The sequence below is a fragment of the Spodoptera frugiperda genome, chromosome 20 (genome assembly GCF_023101765.2).
Source record: "Spodoptera frugiperda isolate SF20-4 chromosome 20, AGI-APGP_CSIRO_Sfru_2.0, whole genome shotgun sequence".
NCBI classification, from domain to species: domain Eukaryota; kingdom Metazoa; phylum Arthropoda; class Insecta; order Lepidoptera; family Noctuidae; genus Spodoptera; species Spodoptera frugiperda.
The window spans coordinates 12,021,358-12,036,571 of NC_064231.1; the positions used below are offsets into that span (position 1 = coordinate 12,021,358).

Sequence of the window (15,214 nt, forward strand, 5' to 3'; positions counted from 1 at the left end):
AAATATACCTTGTATTATTGTATTATTTTTTTTTTAATTAAGGAGCATTAATATTTGTGAAATGTTTTGTATATCAAGATATTGTAAGACTGTCTCGTTGGTCGAGTGGTCGCAAGTGCGACTGCTAGACAAGGGGTCTCGGATTCGATTCCCGAGTTGGGAAAAATGTTATTAACTTTATATTAATTATGTTTGTAACAGTGCAAATAAACTGTTTTTCTTTCTTTCTTTATTAGGCATTTTCGGCATATTAGCAGGAAGTCTGAAATTGTGCCTCGTATATGGCAATAGGCTCACCCCTATTTCATAGGATTTATAACACATGTGGTGAAAAGTGGGTGTATAGCGGTATCACGTACCGTAATGTGCACCTCAGCCTACCCCTTCGGGGATAAAAGGCGTGACGTTGTGTGATATATTGTAAGTATAACGACGACTCATGTTCGATTCGCGCGTGTATTAATAGTAGAGTTTCTATAAAGGAAATAGGTTAAAAAGTATTTAGTAACTTAATTAACTATACGTTAATGTTCCTATATTCCTTCTTACTACTTAGAATAAGGGCACTGACGATAACATATTACTAATTAAATTTGGCGTGCTGGCGCGCTGTTGCCGCGCAGTGTGTGGCGGGTTCGATTCCCGCTCGGAGCAACTCTGTGTTGCACTTATATGTTTGTAAACACACCGAGGTCACAGGATAAAATCCTAGTATGGAGCAACGTTTTATATAAGATTAAGCGCCAAGTTTATACACAACCTGATGTTACCACAAATAAGGAAGTTACAGGTAAGAAATAAAACTCACCATAGATGAAGGAAACATTCCAAAATGAATTGTAAGTAAACAGATCACGATCGCAATTGGACCGCAGGTAGTCATGCTCGACCAGCGTAAAATTTAATGTACCATGAATACGTACTGACCTACGTGACATAGTATAACATTGCGCCTGCTTTTCTCTAAGAAAAAATTAAAGGTTTACAGATTTTTACCTGTTTTTTTATTGAGCACGCCGTGTAAATGACCTTGCGTATCACCTGATGGTAAGCAATCGCCGCCGCCCATGGACAATTGAAACACCAGAGGCGTTATAAGTACGTTGCCGGCCTTTTGGGGGTTAGGAATTTAAGGGTTGTTGGGGAATCGGGGATTGGGAATATTGGGAAGGGAGGTAATTGGGTCTCCAGTAATCTCACTCACACAACGAAATACAACTTTATCTGCTTTGATTGTTTTAGGAGGTGACGGGTTTATTTATTTATTCATTTATTGCACAATGTACATAAATAGAGGCATTATATACTAGTACAGTACATGACCCTGTTAGGGCGTAGCAATTTATCTGGTAACTAAATAATCATCTAATTTAGGTATTACATATTATACTAATTGTTAACTTACTTACTATAAACTTATTATTATAATTAGAATGTATTATCAAATTCTCGTTTTGATATTATACTAGTTAGTAAGTAACCTGGCCAGTAGGCCTGACAAATTTCATACCTCACCATTTAAACCTTCCATAAACTTCCACAACAAAAAAGAACCAGATTTCTTATATCACATTAAAAATACTTCCTTACTTGGCACGATATAAAATTAAAACCCGAAACATTTAAGTCTTAGAGCTATCAAACCACATGTAAATACAAAAAGAACCCGCCAACAAACCGAACAACTCTATTAAAACAAAAGACAATCCAATCAAAAGAAAAAACGTCTACAGAAAAAAAAAGAAAATCAGCAAACAGTTTCGTGCGTCGGAATTCACTTAGCGTTCCGAAATTCATGTCGAGATATCACTAAATAATTTGAACGCTATTGCAACACGATACGGCATATATTCCACGTTCCCTGACCCAAATACTAGGTATTCAAGTATTAAAGCTAGGGCTGTACCGTCCGAGACGATTGCATTGTTTAATAATTGAGACTACGTTCCGACGGGGCGTTGTATGGCCCAAGTATAATACTTTCGCGGGAAAATTTATTACACGTCGTAAATAGTCCTTTCATTTCGTTCCAATTTCGTATGCATTTGTTTGGAATTACGAGGTTCCGTTTTGGAAAAAGATGATGATTACATTTGAATTTAATTATTTTGCGAAATCGAGAATGCCTTGGCCTCGTTTCGGCAGGCAGAGTTTTAAAAGATTTGTGTGTTTTTACCTATTGAATAGAAGCAGCTTGCTTCTTGATTGCTTGACACAAATGTATTGGATTTTCATGATAAAATTAAACATCACGGAAGGTTTTGATCCACACTAAATTATTATGGCACACATTTAAAATGAATACCGATGAAATCAGTTTATTCGATTTCGTCATTCTCAGTGCCATGTAACGCTTATACCTACATATCATTCATAACATAACTGGGAAAGTTCATTTTTTATTATATAACCACATTCAATGCACAACCTTGGGCGATTATAGTGCATGATATCGCGACGTAAATTAATTCTTAATTATTTTTTATTAAAGTCGCTTTCATCTTACCACTTGGTCCACATGTAACAATTTTACCAGTTTCTGCTCGATTCTATCGAAGATATCCTCTCGTAAAGAAGAGGTGTTATGGTTATTATCTCTTTAACCTGTTTACTATTTCATGAAGATACTCCTTTTGTAATACAAACTCTTTTCTCGCCACCTATTAAGTCTTGTTCCTGATCTTTTATTTTATTCTCGTACATGCCATTTGTGTACTGTTGCTTTGAGTTCTTTTTTTTTTATTTTGTTGGGACTTTAATAAGTATTGTTGTGGATTTTCAGACTTTTATTTTGTGATTTATATATTTTACTGCCTCTTTTGGGCATACGTCGAGGGGTATAGACCACTATCGTACAAAATATTATCGCTTCTGTTCTTTAGAGTTCGATTTTTGGGTTGGACGAAAAGTTATTGTATTTTTCGATTTTTCAAAATTCTCTAGTAGCAGGGGGTCTGAAATTATGTCCTGTGTATAGTAATAGGCTCACTAGTAAAGTATGCGTAGTACATTAAAAATGAACTTGTACTTCTGCCTTATTCGTTTAGAAACAAAAGATTTCTGATTTTGTGATAATAATTTAAAACTTATAACTGTAACGATAACACGAATAGGTATCTAACATAATATATTATAGCCAACAAAATATTAATTCTAGTCCCTTTTACATTTAATTTTCCAGCCAGCAATTCTGCGAACAGACCTTTTCGAAACACTGTTCTATGTTATTTTACTTTTAGAACTTCTATTCAACAATAAATGTTTTCTAACTAAAAGGATTAAATAAACAACACACACATTTCCAAATGTTTACTTTTAATTTCAAAATTTTCAAATCACTACTTAATTTTCTTATCTAAACAATACAGTATCTATTTGGTTCATTAATAATTATTTATATACAGCTAATAATGTTTTTCAAACATACTCTTTAGTATAATTATAAGCTTTCCTAAGTAATTTTTAAATATTTTTCAGTGTTATAAGAAGTCAATAAACCTGTTTTAGCTAAATATTATTAATTAGAATCTACGGCTTACTCACAAAACCTTTTGACAAGGATACTCGACTAGTTTCAAGTCAAACCGGAGCTCATGATTAAGAACAACACGAGCGACCATTGATGCGGTGAGCGTTTAATTGCTACGTCGTTCCTCACGTGTAAAATTAGTTGTCGTATGTAGGTATGAGTCCCTGATGTAGTTTGAAATTAGTCGAGTAACCTCGACGAACAGTCATGTGACTAAGCCGTATAATCTAACTAATTGATTACGTCTCATGGAAGTTTTAATACAACAAATAATACTTTTGTTTAAAACATAAAGAGATTTGACAGATCATTCTGTAGCTAAAATAAGTTTACTGTCTATTTGTATAATACAGAGGGTCAGCTAATGTTTGTATTGAAAACCGTTCAAGTCTCTAAAAATAAATCACCTCGCGGTAATGTTATGAAGAAATCTAGTAAGAAATATTATATGTACTGAAAAGAATAAAATAATAGAGTTTCTTAATTTAAACAAGAACCATTCTTTCATATAATCAAGCATTGAATTTGAATAGCCGTCAAACACTGAAGTTCAAAGCTAAACAAAACAAAACGTAAAGAAAATTAACAATTACAACCAAACAATTAAAATACAATAGAAGTTTTTTTTTAATCTTCAAAGAAACAATGATGACGTAAACGAAAGCAAATTCAAATATTTTCTCAAAACAACTCAATGGAGGCGAAGAAACAAAAATCTTTCTCTATTCAAACTCAACAATTGTTTCACATTCCTTTATGATTTTCCCTTCAATTTGCAAAACACCGTCTCTCGACTACAGTTGCACAATCAATCCTACCCATTTCCCTGAATATCCTCGACAAATTGACCAACATGTTCACGTCATTATTCCTGCACAACCATAAGTTCAATATATTCTCCGTCGGCGAACAAGTATTCGAGAAATAATAATAGAAAGAGGAAACATTTAATTTCTCAGCCAACAGTCTCCAGTCGTTCCCTTTCACTGACTGAGAGTCCAACAGCTTGCACAGTATCACTCTATCCGACTTGGTCAACACATTAGTTCGGTAATTATTGTCAACGCTAAAATAGCTCCTAATGCTGTGATTCTTATACACGAAGTCATACCTCCCCTCCTTCTTAGTCAGCGAGGAATAATTGAACGGGTTCTCTAATATATTAACAGTCTCTACACTCGCACAACTGAATCTCTTACTATTCATATTAAAGTTCAAGTCGTTCGTCTTGAAATTAAAATTGACAGAATTCGATTGCTTCTGCTTCTGATAAATAGAAACGTTTAACTCTAAACAGTTTATTGAGTCCGTTTGCTGCAACACAAATATGTATTGCAGAGGCTTCATTGTCATATTCCACACTTGTGAATACGACAGCTCCTGGTATTTCCCTCCGGAATGTACCTTCCAACCTACTCCTACATCTCTAATGTTTATACATAAATCAGAACAATTCTGTTGAAAATATAATGTCTTTGGATCACAGAGTAAAGAGCCACCTAACTTCTTTTCACTTTCGAAACAGTCGTAGAAAGCGTAAGGCGTATCGTGAAACACATGAATCTTCAAACTATAGTAACTGTCGTCCATTCTTTTAGATATAAACAAAGCTATTTTATACAACTTCGCGTCTAGACCGCTGAAACTTCTCCCGACTAGAACAAAGTCGCTTAGAAATTCGCTCACTAGGTAAACTTTGGAAGGGTCGACTTGTGCGAACAGTGGGGTCCCGGGCGTTTCCTGGCCCAAAGTCAAAACTTTCCGCCACTCCCTCGAGTTGACTTCTTCGGGCCTTTGGAGGATGGATAGTATCCAGCTGGTGTTCTTCAAAGCTGCACAATGTGGAAAGGACAAAACCACACTCTTGCAAAAGTGAAAGTTTTTGGGTCCGCACCGTATAATAGGGCTTAGTTGAGTTTCACCTACAAAAGAGAAAATCGATTCATACATGATTTATGTAGTTCCTATCTGGTAAAACAATAGTAACTAATAAATTATTCCAATGAATATCAATATATTACGGTAGTTGCTACAATGTCGGTCGGTCGCATTCCATAATAGATAGAACACAACATTCGTAATCCCCGAATATCTAATAAGGTACTCATTTAACTATGTAACATATTTCGAGGCAATCAATCGTGACCCGGCTCCGAAATAACATCGGTAGGTTGCGAGGCGGACCAACTTATAGGTCAGAATAACCTGACATTTGAGATTTAGGTCAGACCACGGCTCAGTGTAATCCCACTTCAGTTCCAACTCTGAGAATGGCCAAGTTTAATATTAAACACAAGTTTCTTACGCGGGCTTTATTTGTTGCAGGTGTTGAACTGAGTTCAGAGCTGCTTCTCTAAGAGTTTGGGATTTAATATGTTTGTAGTTGACGGTTTGTTCACACAAGTAAAAGTACTTTCGGATTTCGTTTGGGGCGTTCTGCTTAGATTTATAAAACTCGTAAAACAAATCTTCGCGTCGCATTTCTAACTTGTTTTAATGTTCATCCTCGCTTAAATTCACTTTCGATATAAACTGAAAGCTATTTAAAACCCAATCTAAATCTAGCGATCCGATCTCGATTCCTATCCAGGTCAATAGGCCTAAACTTAAATTGGATTTACCTTCTTGCAGTAGCGGCCTATTCCAGTCGTCGTCTGCGACCTCAATCGAGAATAACTCTTCGCCCTTTTCCACCACTCCATCGGGAACGAATAGGCTTACTCCACATTTATTAAGATTCAACCAATCACCGTCTGGTGTAACTATTTTTGAAGTAGCTGCTTCTAATTGCTTAGCAAAGAACTTTGAGTCTACTGATGCATTATTTACCAACGATGGTGTCATCTCTACACTTTCATTACCATACGATGAGCCGGCTGGAAGAAATGTTTCATCAACATTATTAAATATAGTACTTAAAATTCTAATAGAGCGGACAAAAGCTAAGAGGCATTTGATTGTGAAAGTGATGGCTAAATAAAAAATGTCTTTAAGTCATGGCAATAAAGTTCAAAATTATCAATTGTAACTGCAACATAAATAAAAATATTTCGCAATCTGGTGCCTCGCGAAGGTGCATAGAAGAACTCACAGCTCAAAAAGCAACTGGAGTCAGATCGGTCTGACTCGACGCTGTCCTTGCAAGCGTAATTCCTTTCGCTTCCATTTCTGGCGTTCCTTACCTCGTGGTCGATGGGTGTGATGTAGCTGCAAATGAAAAACATTTTAATGAACATAGTAACTTCTGAATTTAGTACCGCGTTTTGTTGAAATTTCCTTAAAGGAACCTTTAAAGTACAACAAATTCATGTTAAGTCAAATTGATTAAAAGTGTTCGGTAATTGAAAATTTTGATCCCATTTATCTCAATTGAAACCTCAAATATGATTCAGCAACGTGCATAACACATAAACATTAAACTATTTCAACGAGACAACTAAAAAGTGCATCTGAAAAATATTCTAGGTAATGCATAATTCTCAGTTATTTCATATTACAAACTAAATGTTCGTTCTCTTTCTCTATATTGTGCCTAGTTCATCCCCTAGGCAACCAATTAGTTGGCTAATTGCGTCTCTAAGGACCGGACTTGGTCCTCTTAACATCTTAACAATAATCCTTAGCTAAAACTAAGGATTTATTGTTGCAAATGATCTAGTAGTTTTTTACTGTTGAATTTTTATATTTGTATGGGAGAATTATTGTATTAGTACATACGTTGTATATACATTTATTTAACATTAGACGTACTTATTTAGATACTTGTAGTAAGACAAGAACCGATTTTATTTAACACTATTTATTTTAGAATATACCTTGCCTTCCGCTAAGAATTAGATTATGCGGTGCGTTTACAAACTTACAATTTCAGATGCACATGACATTTAGACCCGAAACAATAATTTGTGGACCAATTGCTCCGTGCATTGGTAGTATACGTTGCGCGGCAGCCAGTTGCCTAGCCACCGCGAAATCGACAGTTGAATTTCTGTCTTTGAATCAATCTTTATTTTTGACAGAACCTAAAGAAATAGACAACCACATACATATACTATATATACAAAAATCTGCTCCAAAATATAGTTGCAACATTCCAATTCACTCACACACATTTATACATACATAACAAGTTAAATAAAAGCTTGTAAAAAAAAAATTATATTTTACCTGTTAGCAAGCTGTGGTACTTCATACAGATGTTCATGGCGAGTGTTAGTAGATGTGCTCGTATGTCTGTGTGTCCTCCGAGAATCAATAGTTTGGAACTCTTCGTGTATAGTCAAGTCCGGCTGATTGGTTAGTGTCCTCTTTATTACGTTACCGAAGTAATTCGAACCTGTTATAAGAAATCTCTTATTGATTGATGGAAGAATTTTTCGTGTTTCATGTAAGATTTGTTGTTAGGAAAATTTATTATGGGATCTTTTTATATTTGGTCTTTTGGGATATATGATATTTTTCTTATATAAATGGACGTCTAACATTTCAGTATTATAGATAGTAATCACATCAGTATTTTATACGCTATTGTATTTTTTCTATCCTCCGTTGATATCTATTTTTGACTCGAAAGTCAGAATCGAGAAGTGTGTATCACGCCTTTTATCCCCGAAGAGGTGGGCAGAGGTGTGCATTACGATACGTAATGTCACTGTAAAATGTACACCTACTTTGTACCATTTATGTTATAAGTTCCACGTAATAAAAGCCCAGCATTACTTTTTCCGATCCAGGAATCGAACCCGAGACCTCTTGTCCGGCAATCGCAGAATCGAGCCTTATTTTATAATAGACGATGTTGTACTTAATAATGCTTATTAAATTACATTGAATACAGTACTGAAAGGTTTGGAAGTTTGTTTGTATAAATCATCTTGTTTATGTAAGCTTCAGTATTTCAGTAAAGCGCTACATACCTGAAGGTGGCTTCACATACGGCGAACTGTTGTTAACTTTGAACTTAATATACTTGATGCCCAATAAAACGACGACTATGAATATCAGGAGAGCTATCGATAACGCAATCAAGAGAGGCCAATATGGTCCTGCAAAAAAAACCTTTATTAATTTAACAGAAAAGCGCTGTAAAATAATGGCTGAGTAATTTTTTTAAGTCTAAAAAATCGAAACGAGATTTTAAAGTGTACCCTTAGTACGAGTTTGCTTTACGTTTCAAGTAATCGAATGAAGAACGTGTTAGGCGTTCTGATTGGCCGGCTCGAATAAACCAACCAATCATATTGAGTAAAACAAACTCATGCTAAGGGCACAGCATAATCTTTCTCCAGAACATAAATATAAATTGTCAAATACTTATTTATTTTTACTATCTTATTGAAAACCGCTAAAAGCAATCACCAACAAACCATTATATCATTAATGTAATTATATTTCTAACGACTTTTAAGCTTTATACACCATAATATATTAAACTTCGTAATGATTGACAAAAATGCATACAAAGATCTTACCAATCTTACCATTATCAAGATCACTCTTAGAAGTCCTGACACACAGGTTGCACTGTGCCACTTGGTAGTCTATTCCTCGGCAGGAATTTATAGACAAACATCGTCTCCTTCTCGTTCTAAGACAATCCAAGTCACATCTAGACCATTCTGACCACTGGGACCAACGTCCTGTGAAAATATTAAGAATGTTAGGAAAAATAATAAATATAGAAGTTCGTCGAATATTTCTATTATATTTTATTTATACAGGATAACTTGTAATTCCACGTATTCCACTTGGAAGGTCATAATACAACTAATTTTCTATAAAATTAGTTCTGAGGTCCCTGGAACTATTATTACCCACCGAGAGTAATACGACGAATTACAAGTCGCCCTGTATAATATACATTTAAAACTGAATATAAAAAGCTGAATATTACTAATTCTGTACAATCTGATAAAAATATTTTATTGCATCAAAAAACTCATCATGTCAGCGGAGAAAGAATCCAGACAGAGAAACAGGCAGCAAAAATAAAAAAAAAAAAAAACAAAACAAAATTTCAAAATATTGATTTCAAACCGTTTTGCTAACAAAAGATAAATTTATGATCAAAGGTAAAGCAAAACAATTAAAATCAATCATATTCTTTATAAACATGCATTTAAAAACAAACACAGGTTAGCACAAACACCTGAAAAAAAAAAACAAAAACACACAAGAGAGGCTAAATTTCTAAGGAACAATAGAAAATAGTTATAGCCCACCTAATAACAAGTCCGGTGATTCATCAGCCAACTCATCTAGTTCATCTAGATGTAAGAAAAACATTTATTATTCAAGTCCTAAGTCATCCATTATTCTATGTGAGTCATATTTGTATTAGCATAATTAATCAAAGCATTTTGTATTAATTACTTCATGAAATATATTATGTTGTACGATGCATCATTTCTTTTAGAAGCAAAAGTTCCCTTAATTTACTTAAAAAATATTATTTTTCACATGTTAACCCCCAATTACCTAGTGGGGGATTTGCCATCAACAGTATACTCTCGGCAGTTAATGCTTTGATTTAAAAAAATAATGTAGTTCTCATTTTCGTTTTTTTTTTAATGTAAGTATATTAAAACATATAAATTGTTGTCTAGTAAATAAATTAAGGGAGTTTTTTCATGTGGATTTGGACAAAGAATTAATTCTATACGCCCGTTATTGACAAGAAGATTAGTGCAAAGTTAATCACATTATTTCCTTCTTTTCTTTTCTTCTATCTACATACCTAAATCACAATCCAAACAATCCTGCGTCTTCTGTATATTGGGTCCCATACACGGTTGTCCTCCATTCAGAGGTCGTGGTGCCGTACAAGTCCTCTCCCTCTTCCTCCCTGAATGGGTTTCTCTTCCTTGCTCATCACAAAAGCAGTCGATCCAAGCCGACCATGCGCTCCAACCTCCATTGACTACAAGAGGGAAAATGGTCATAATTGGTCCTTTGGTAAGAGTCTATAGTCTAGAAGTATGACATAATATTATCACGTCTATGTATAGTCCCTAAGGGGCAAATTAAACTAACGAAAATTTGGTATAAGAACCCAAATGGTTGGTTATTTTAATTTGAGATTTGAAACGAATGTACAATGGAAATTGTTATTGCCAAATTAATTTCTTTTGGTTCTACCTATTATTGATTACTTTCAGCTATATGAGTTCTAGCGACTAGCCAAAAAATTTGACCTCATATGTATTTTAAATTTATGGAAACACAAAACCTCAACCAAAAATAAAATACCCTAAAATGCAAAAATGGCGTCAACTTTGTAACAAAATAAAGAAACAAACGAGCGTAGTTTAAAATTTTGTACGTACCGAACACAGTCAGCAAGGCTGGTTCAGACATCCGTTTCCCAGCTAAATTTTCAGCGACACATGTGTAGTTCGCCATGTCCTGAAAATTGTTTCACAATTGAAATCTGTCCGAGTCCAGTGCCCGTTAAATTCACTACTTTATTTACTCGTTTCAGGAAGTTTCATGTGAAACTGACGGGGCTTCTTTGTAACTAGTTTTACTTTGTAAACTTTTTAAATAGGTACCAAAAGCTTTTTATTTTGTTTTTATTACATAGTCATTACTCGGTACATGTAATGTACGAGCAGGTAGACAATACCATTACATAGACTTGACAGATTAGGAAATTATGCACAAATCATTTATCTTCTATGACAAACTGCAAGTTTTTTATGAATCATCGAGCACCAATAAAGAAAAGCAATTGATATTTACGAAATTCAACAACATTTATTATAACATTTTTTCTAAGGTAAATTACAACTAAGTTAACATACATTTTAATGAATCTTACCAACAACGAAGCTTGCTTGATAAGCAGATCTCTGTCTTTAGACACGTGTACGTTTTCATCTTCGACAACGGGAGCTCCGTTCTTTAGCCAGTAGATTTGGACGAAGGGGGCAGCTGGTGGCGGCTCGCAGCGAAACGTAACTGGTGTATACTGCTTAACCACTTGAGATTGTGGGGTTAAAGCGAAATGTTTCTTTATATCTAAAAGAAATATTGATGTTATACACTTTGCCATTTTTCAAGTGTTTTTTGTTAATGATACCAAGCTTATTAGTAAATCTCAGACTGAATTCGTTTCTGTGTTAATAAGATTAAGACAAAAGATTTAACAGATTTAACAGATTTTGATTTGATTATTAAACTAACGTGTCAAATTATACGTTAATTTTTGGTCCTAAGGTCCGATTTTTGTGTCTCAGGTTGTACTCGAGTCTTTCTGATTCAATATAAGTATATTTTTATGTAAGTATACAATCTAACATACATAGGAAAAATATAAAATATATTATTTCAAGAAATAATTTATAACCCAAACTGTTACAAACACGTAGCTTTCCTTAACTTCTGTACATACAAAGGTTTCTAAATAATCAATATTTGGCTACTAGCCAAAATATTAACTTAGCTTTGTAGTATCGGATCTAAAGACTGTATCAAAGTAAGTATGTTCGTAACCTAAAAGGTCAAAGTCAAAATCGTACATACACAATTATTACTTTTCCATTACAATTCATTCTTCTTATGACCACCCAGAAATGTTATGGTACGGAAGGTTACTCTTATACTTTCGTTTTACAAATCTACACTTTGGAATAAGACTATTTATTCAATGTTGTAACATTATTTTGATAAATATATTATATTAAACCATTTTGGAATAAGTAGTTTAAATCGACTGATTAACAAGTCATTTTGTTTTAACGTGTGTAAAACATTTGTTTTCCGTTAATTTTAAATGCTATGAATGTATAGTGACATGCTACTTACACGCTAGTTCAATAGTAGCAGGCTGGCTCCGTATATGCCCACGGCTAGTCCAAGCAAAACAAGTGCATTGATACTTGTCACTCCCAAAGTACTCCTCAACGTTCTCCCTCGTCACTTTGCACTCTCCCTCAATTATCCTCACTCCAGTTTGAGGGTCAACGAATTCGAAATTTAGTGCTTGAGTTTGTATGCCGTTGCATTTGAAAAATACCTTTGAGTGGAAAATAAAGCTGTTATAATTCTGTCCTGTTTTGTTATATTATTGTGAAAAGGGGAAAACCGGAATCGTAAGGAAGAAAAATATTGTGAAGTATATCTTGAAATATTTTAGGTACAATTTCTTAAGTGGTTACCGGTTATAAATAAGTTATTCACGTTTTAAAATTTGCAATTATAAATAGCAAGACTGTTTTTATATCAATGAGATCTAATCATTTACGAAAACAAGACAAACGATAAAATTTTTGAGATAATTGTAACCAAACAATTTTCATTCATATCTAATGACCACTATGATAAATTTTTGACAAATCAACATAAAATATGACGCCAAATATTCATCATCAGCGTCACCCCTTTATCCCCGAAGGAGTAGGCAGAGGTGCATCTGCACATTACGGCATGTAATACCACAGTACACCATTTGTTTCACCATTTGTGTTATAAATCCTATTGATATGACGCCAAATATTACAAAAGAAATACTCTCATCAAGTAATAGAATACCAAAACACGATAAAAACTTACTTTCAAAGCGTTAGCAGCCCGACATTTTAACGTAGCAGGTTTGTTTTTGACAACATAAGTGTTCTCTGGCTCCAATAAGAAAATAGGCAGATTATCCTTTGCCGTATGCAATGGTATTTTATCATCGACCACAGGAACATCATGAGTGTCTGTCCGAACCGTTGCCAAGTCTGGTGAGTCCTTATAATTTGATTCCTTTATCTCATAATCGTAATCTAAGTATGCTGTATCATCGTCATCTTCCTCATCCTCATTATCATCAGCGGTGAACACAGGAGGTAGGTAATAATCTCTCTCCTGTACAGTCGGACGATTTGGTATCATTTCATCTGGTTTTTCATTGTTGAGATCCTTTTTTATTACTGTATCATCTATACGATGGTGAGAATCTATAATGAAAGGTTCATGATAGTTTTGAGACGTAGTCGCTGATCTTTCAATTTTAAACTAAATAATCAACTGCATAAAGCTTTTAACTGACTTCATTTACGTAAATAATTTAAGGATTCGTTTTATAATATAAATAAATCAAATTAACTAAATAATATTAATAACTATAACTAAAATATAAATCCACACCTAAAATTAGTCACTGACTAAAATACTTTGAAAGAAATTAAAAAAAAAATCCTAACTTAAGGCTTCTTAAAAAAATAATAACTAAATAGATATGTTTAATTCACAGCTAAGTCAAATTAATTATGATAATAATCTCCCTTTTGATTCGAATCACAATTTTGTATCCTTTACTTAATTAGATAGAGTACCCATTCTTCAGAAGTATACAGTAAATAATATTAAGTAATACTACCTATGTATGGTTAAAGTCAGTTAAAAGCAAAAACAACTAACAAAATAATAACTGTCTCAAGTTTTTCGTATACACAGAAATACAACATCAAAGAAAAACAATACTCACGTTTGGCCAAGTTGTCTCCGTTCACATAAAAAACCAATTGTAACTGTACTAATATTACGACAAGGCAGACAAAAAGATTCACTTCCATTTATAAACTTATTCCTTTGCCGATTATTTAAAAAAATAACTGAAATAACGCGGGCATCGCGTTCCATTACTGCTTAAAAAGTTTTACATATTTTTATTCACTTTTTTAAAAACAAATTTTGTCATCCATTCATTGGTCACTTTAGCACAAAGGTCGTGTACAGGCTGATGTCACTTCACTATTGTTTTAAAAACTATAAACAGATTTGCGTATTACGTAAAAGTTTTCGGTTTCGCGCGAACGGTTGGGTAGGTGTTTGCCCAACGACAAACGACATACGACTGAGTTGAGGGTTGAATGAAAGTAACTTCCACCCTGTATACGATCAGTGCGCATGTCTACTGCGAAGTTGTAACGGAACTTTATGTTGTTGTATTTAATTAAACGTATATTGGCAATAATCATTGTAAATAATATTGTTTAATAATAAATAAGATGCCTTGTTGAAAGTGATAACTAGTAAGTGCCTTCGCAACTCTCAGGTTGAATATCAGGGTCGGGCAAAGAACTTAGTGTAATATAACTAAGTGCAATTCAAAATTTTCGGGTTTTCGAAATTTTTCAGTAACTCCTACATTTATGCCCAAGCGATATTGACAGTAGACTTATCCTCTATTATATGCGAGAATTGGAATCTCGTTCAATGTTGTAGCTCGGAGGTTTAGGTGCCCATTTCTAACGAATGTAGGGTACGGGTTTTAAACTGGGCATGTACCAATATGACTTTTTCCAGTATACTTGCTAAGATTATTTAAACTTACGATTGCGGTAAATATCGTGAGTAAATTCTGACTTATAATTTAAAATCCCAAATCCTCTAGCAATTGCAGTGATTAATGCCTGCCCATTTCTTTTTCGTACGAGAAGAGGCATTTTCTTAACAGTGAGACATTTACCGCCGTACTCAGAGTCTTTTAATGGTTACTTAACCCAGTCCTTAGCAATTGTTTTCGGAACAAAATCGTTACTAAGGAATAGTTTAAGTATTCATTAAATGTCTCTGAGTATGGCAGTTATAGGCTGATGGTGGTACCCATAACATAACTGATGATAAGTGGATAGGTAATAATGTATGTGAATATTGTTCATCGTTTTTTTTTAAACGTTACCTTTCTAGATTTTCTTC

General features: G+C 34.0%; 1 protein-coding gene across 4 annotated transcripts; it reads right to left on the reverse strand.

The window, feature by feature from the left end:
- Positions 1 to 3,298: 3,298 nt before the first annotated feature.
- LOC118261938 (netrin receptor UNC5B) lies at positions 3,299 to 14,395 on the reverse strand. Of its 4 annotated transcripts, none has more exons than XM_035572986.2 (13): positions 14,001 to 14,394; positions 13,082 to 13,470; positions 12,335 to 12,545; positions 11,349 to 11,548; positions 10,855 to 10,933; positions 10,266 to 10,448; positions 9,751 to 9,795; positions 9,001 to 9,168; positions 8,446 to 8,574; positions 7,697 to 7,865; positions 6,621 to 6,736; positions 6,151 to 6,405; positions 3,299 to 5,451 (listed from the first exon to the last, which is right to left on the reverse strand). In XM_035572986.2, the coding sequence occupies exons 1-13, from the start codon at positions 14,086 to 14,088 to the stop codon at positions 4,298 to 4,300; spliced, it is 3,186 nt and encodes a 1,061-aa protein (XP_035428879.2). In that variant the 5' UTR covers positions 14,089 to 14,394; the 3' UTR covers positions 3,299 to 4,297. The 4 variants fall into 4 exon arrangements, with proteins under 4 accessions (XP_035428879.2, XP_035428880.2, XP_035428881.2 ...); XM_035572987.2 differs by having other exon boundaries at positions 9,010 to 9,168; positions 14,001 to 14,393; XM_035572988.2 differs by lacking the exon at positions 9,751 to 9,795.
- Positions 14,396 to 15,214: the final 819 nt, after the last annotated feature.

What these genes read in the sequence shown, in the direction of transcription:
- LOC118261938 (XM_035572986.2), bottom strand. Translation starts at nt 14,088, where the DNA reads ATGGAAGTGAATCTTTTTGTCTGCCTTGTCGTAATATTAGTACAGTTA. An exon ending in TGCTACTATTGAACTAGCGT is followed by an intron (nt 11,549 to 12,334) that starts GTAAGTAGCATG and finishes TATTTCTTTTAG; the next exon opens with ATATAAAGAAACATTTCGCT. An exon ending in CTCCAGTTGCTTTTTGAGCT is followed by an intron (nt 6,406 to 6,620) that starts GTGAGTTCTTCT and finishes CATTTCTTCCAG; the next exon opens with CCGGCTCATCGTATGGTAAT.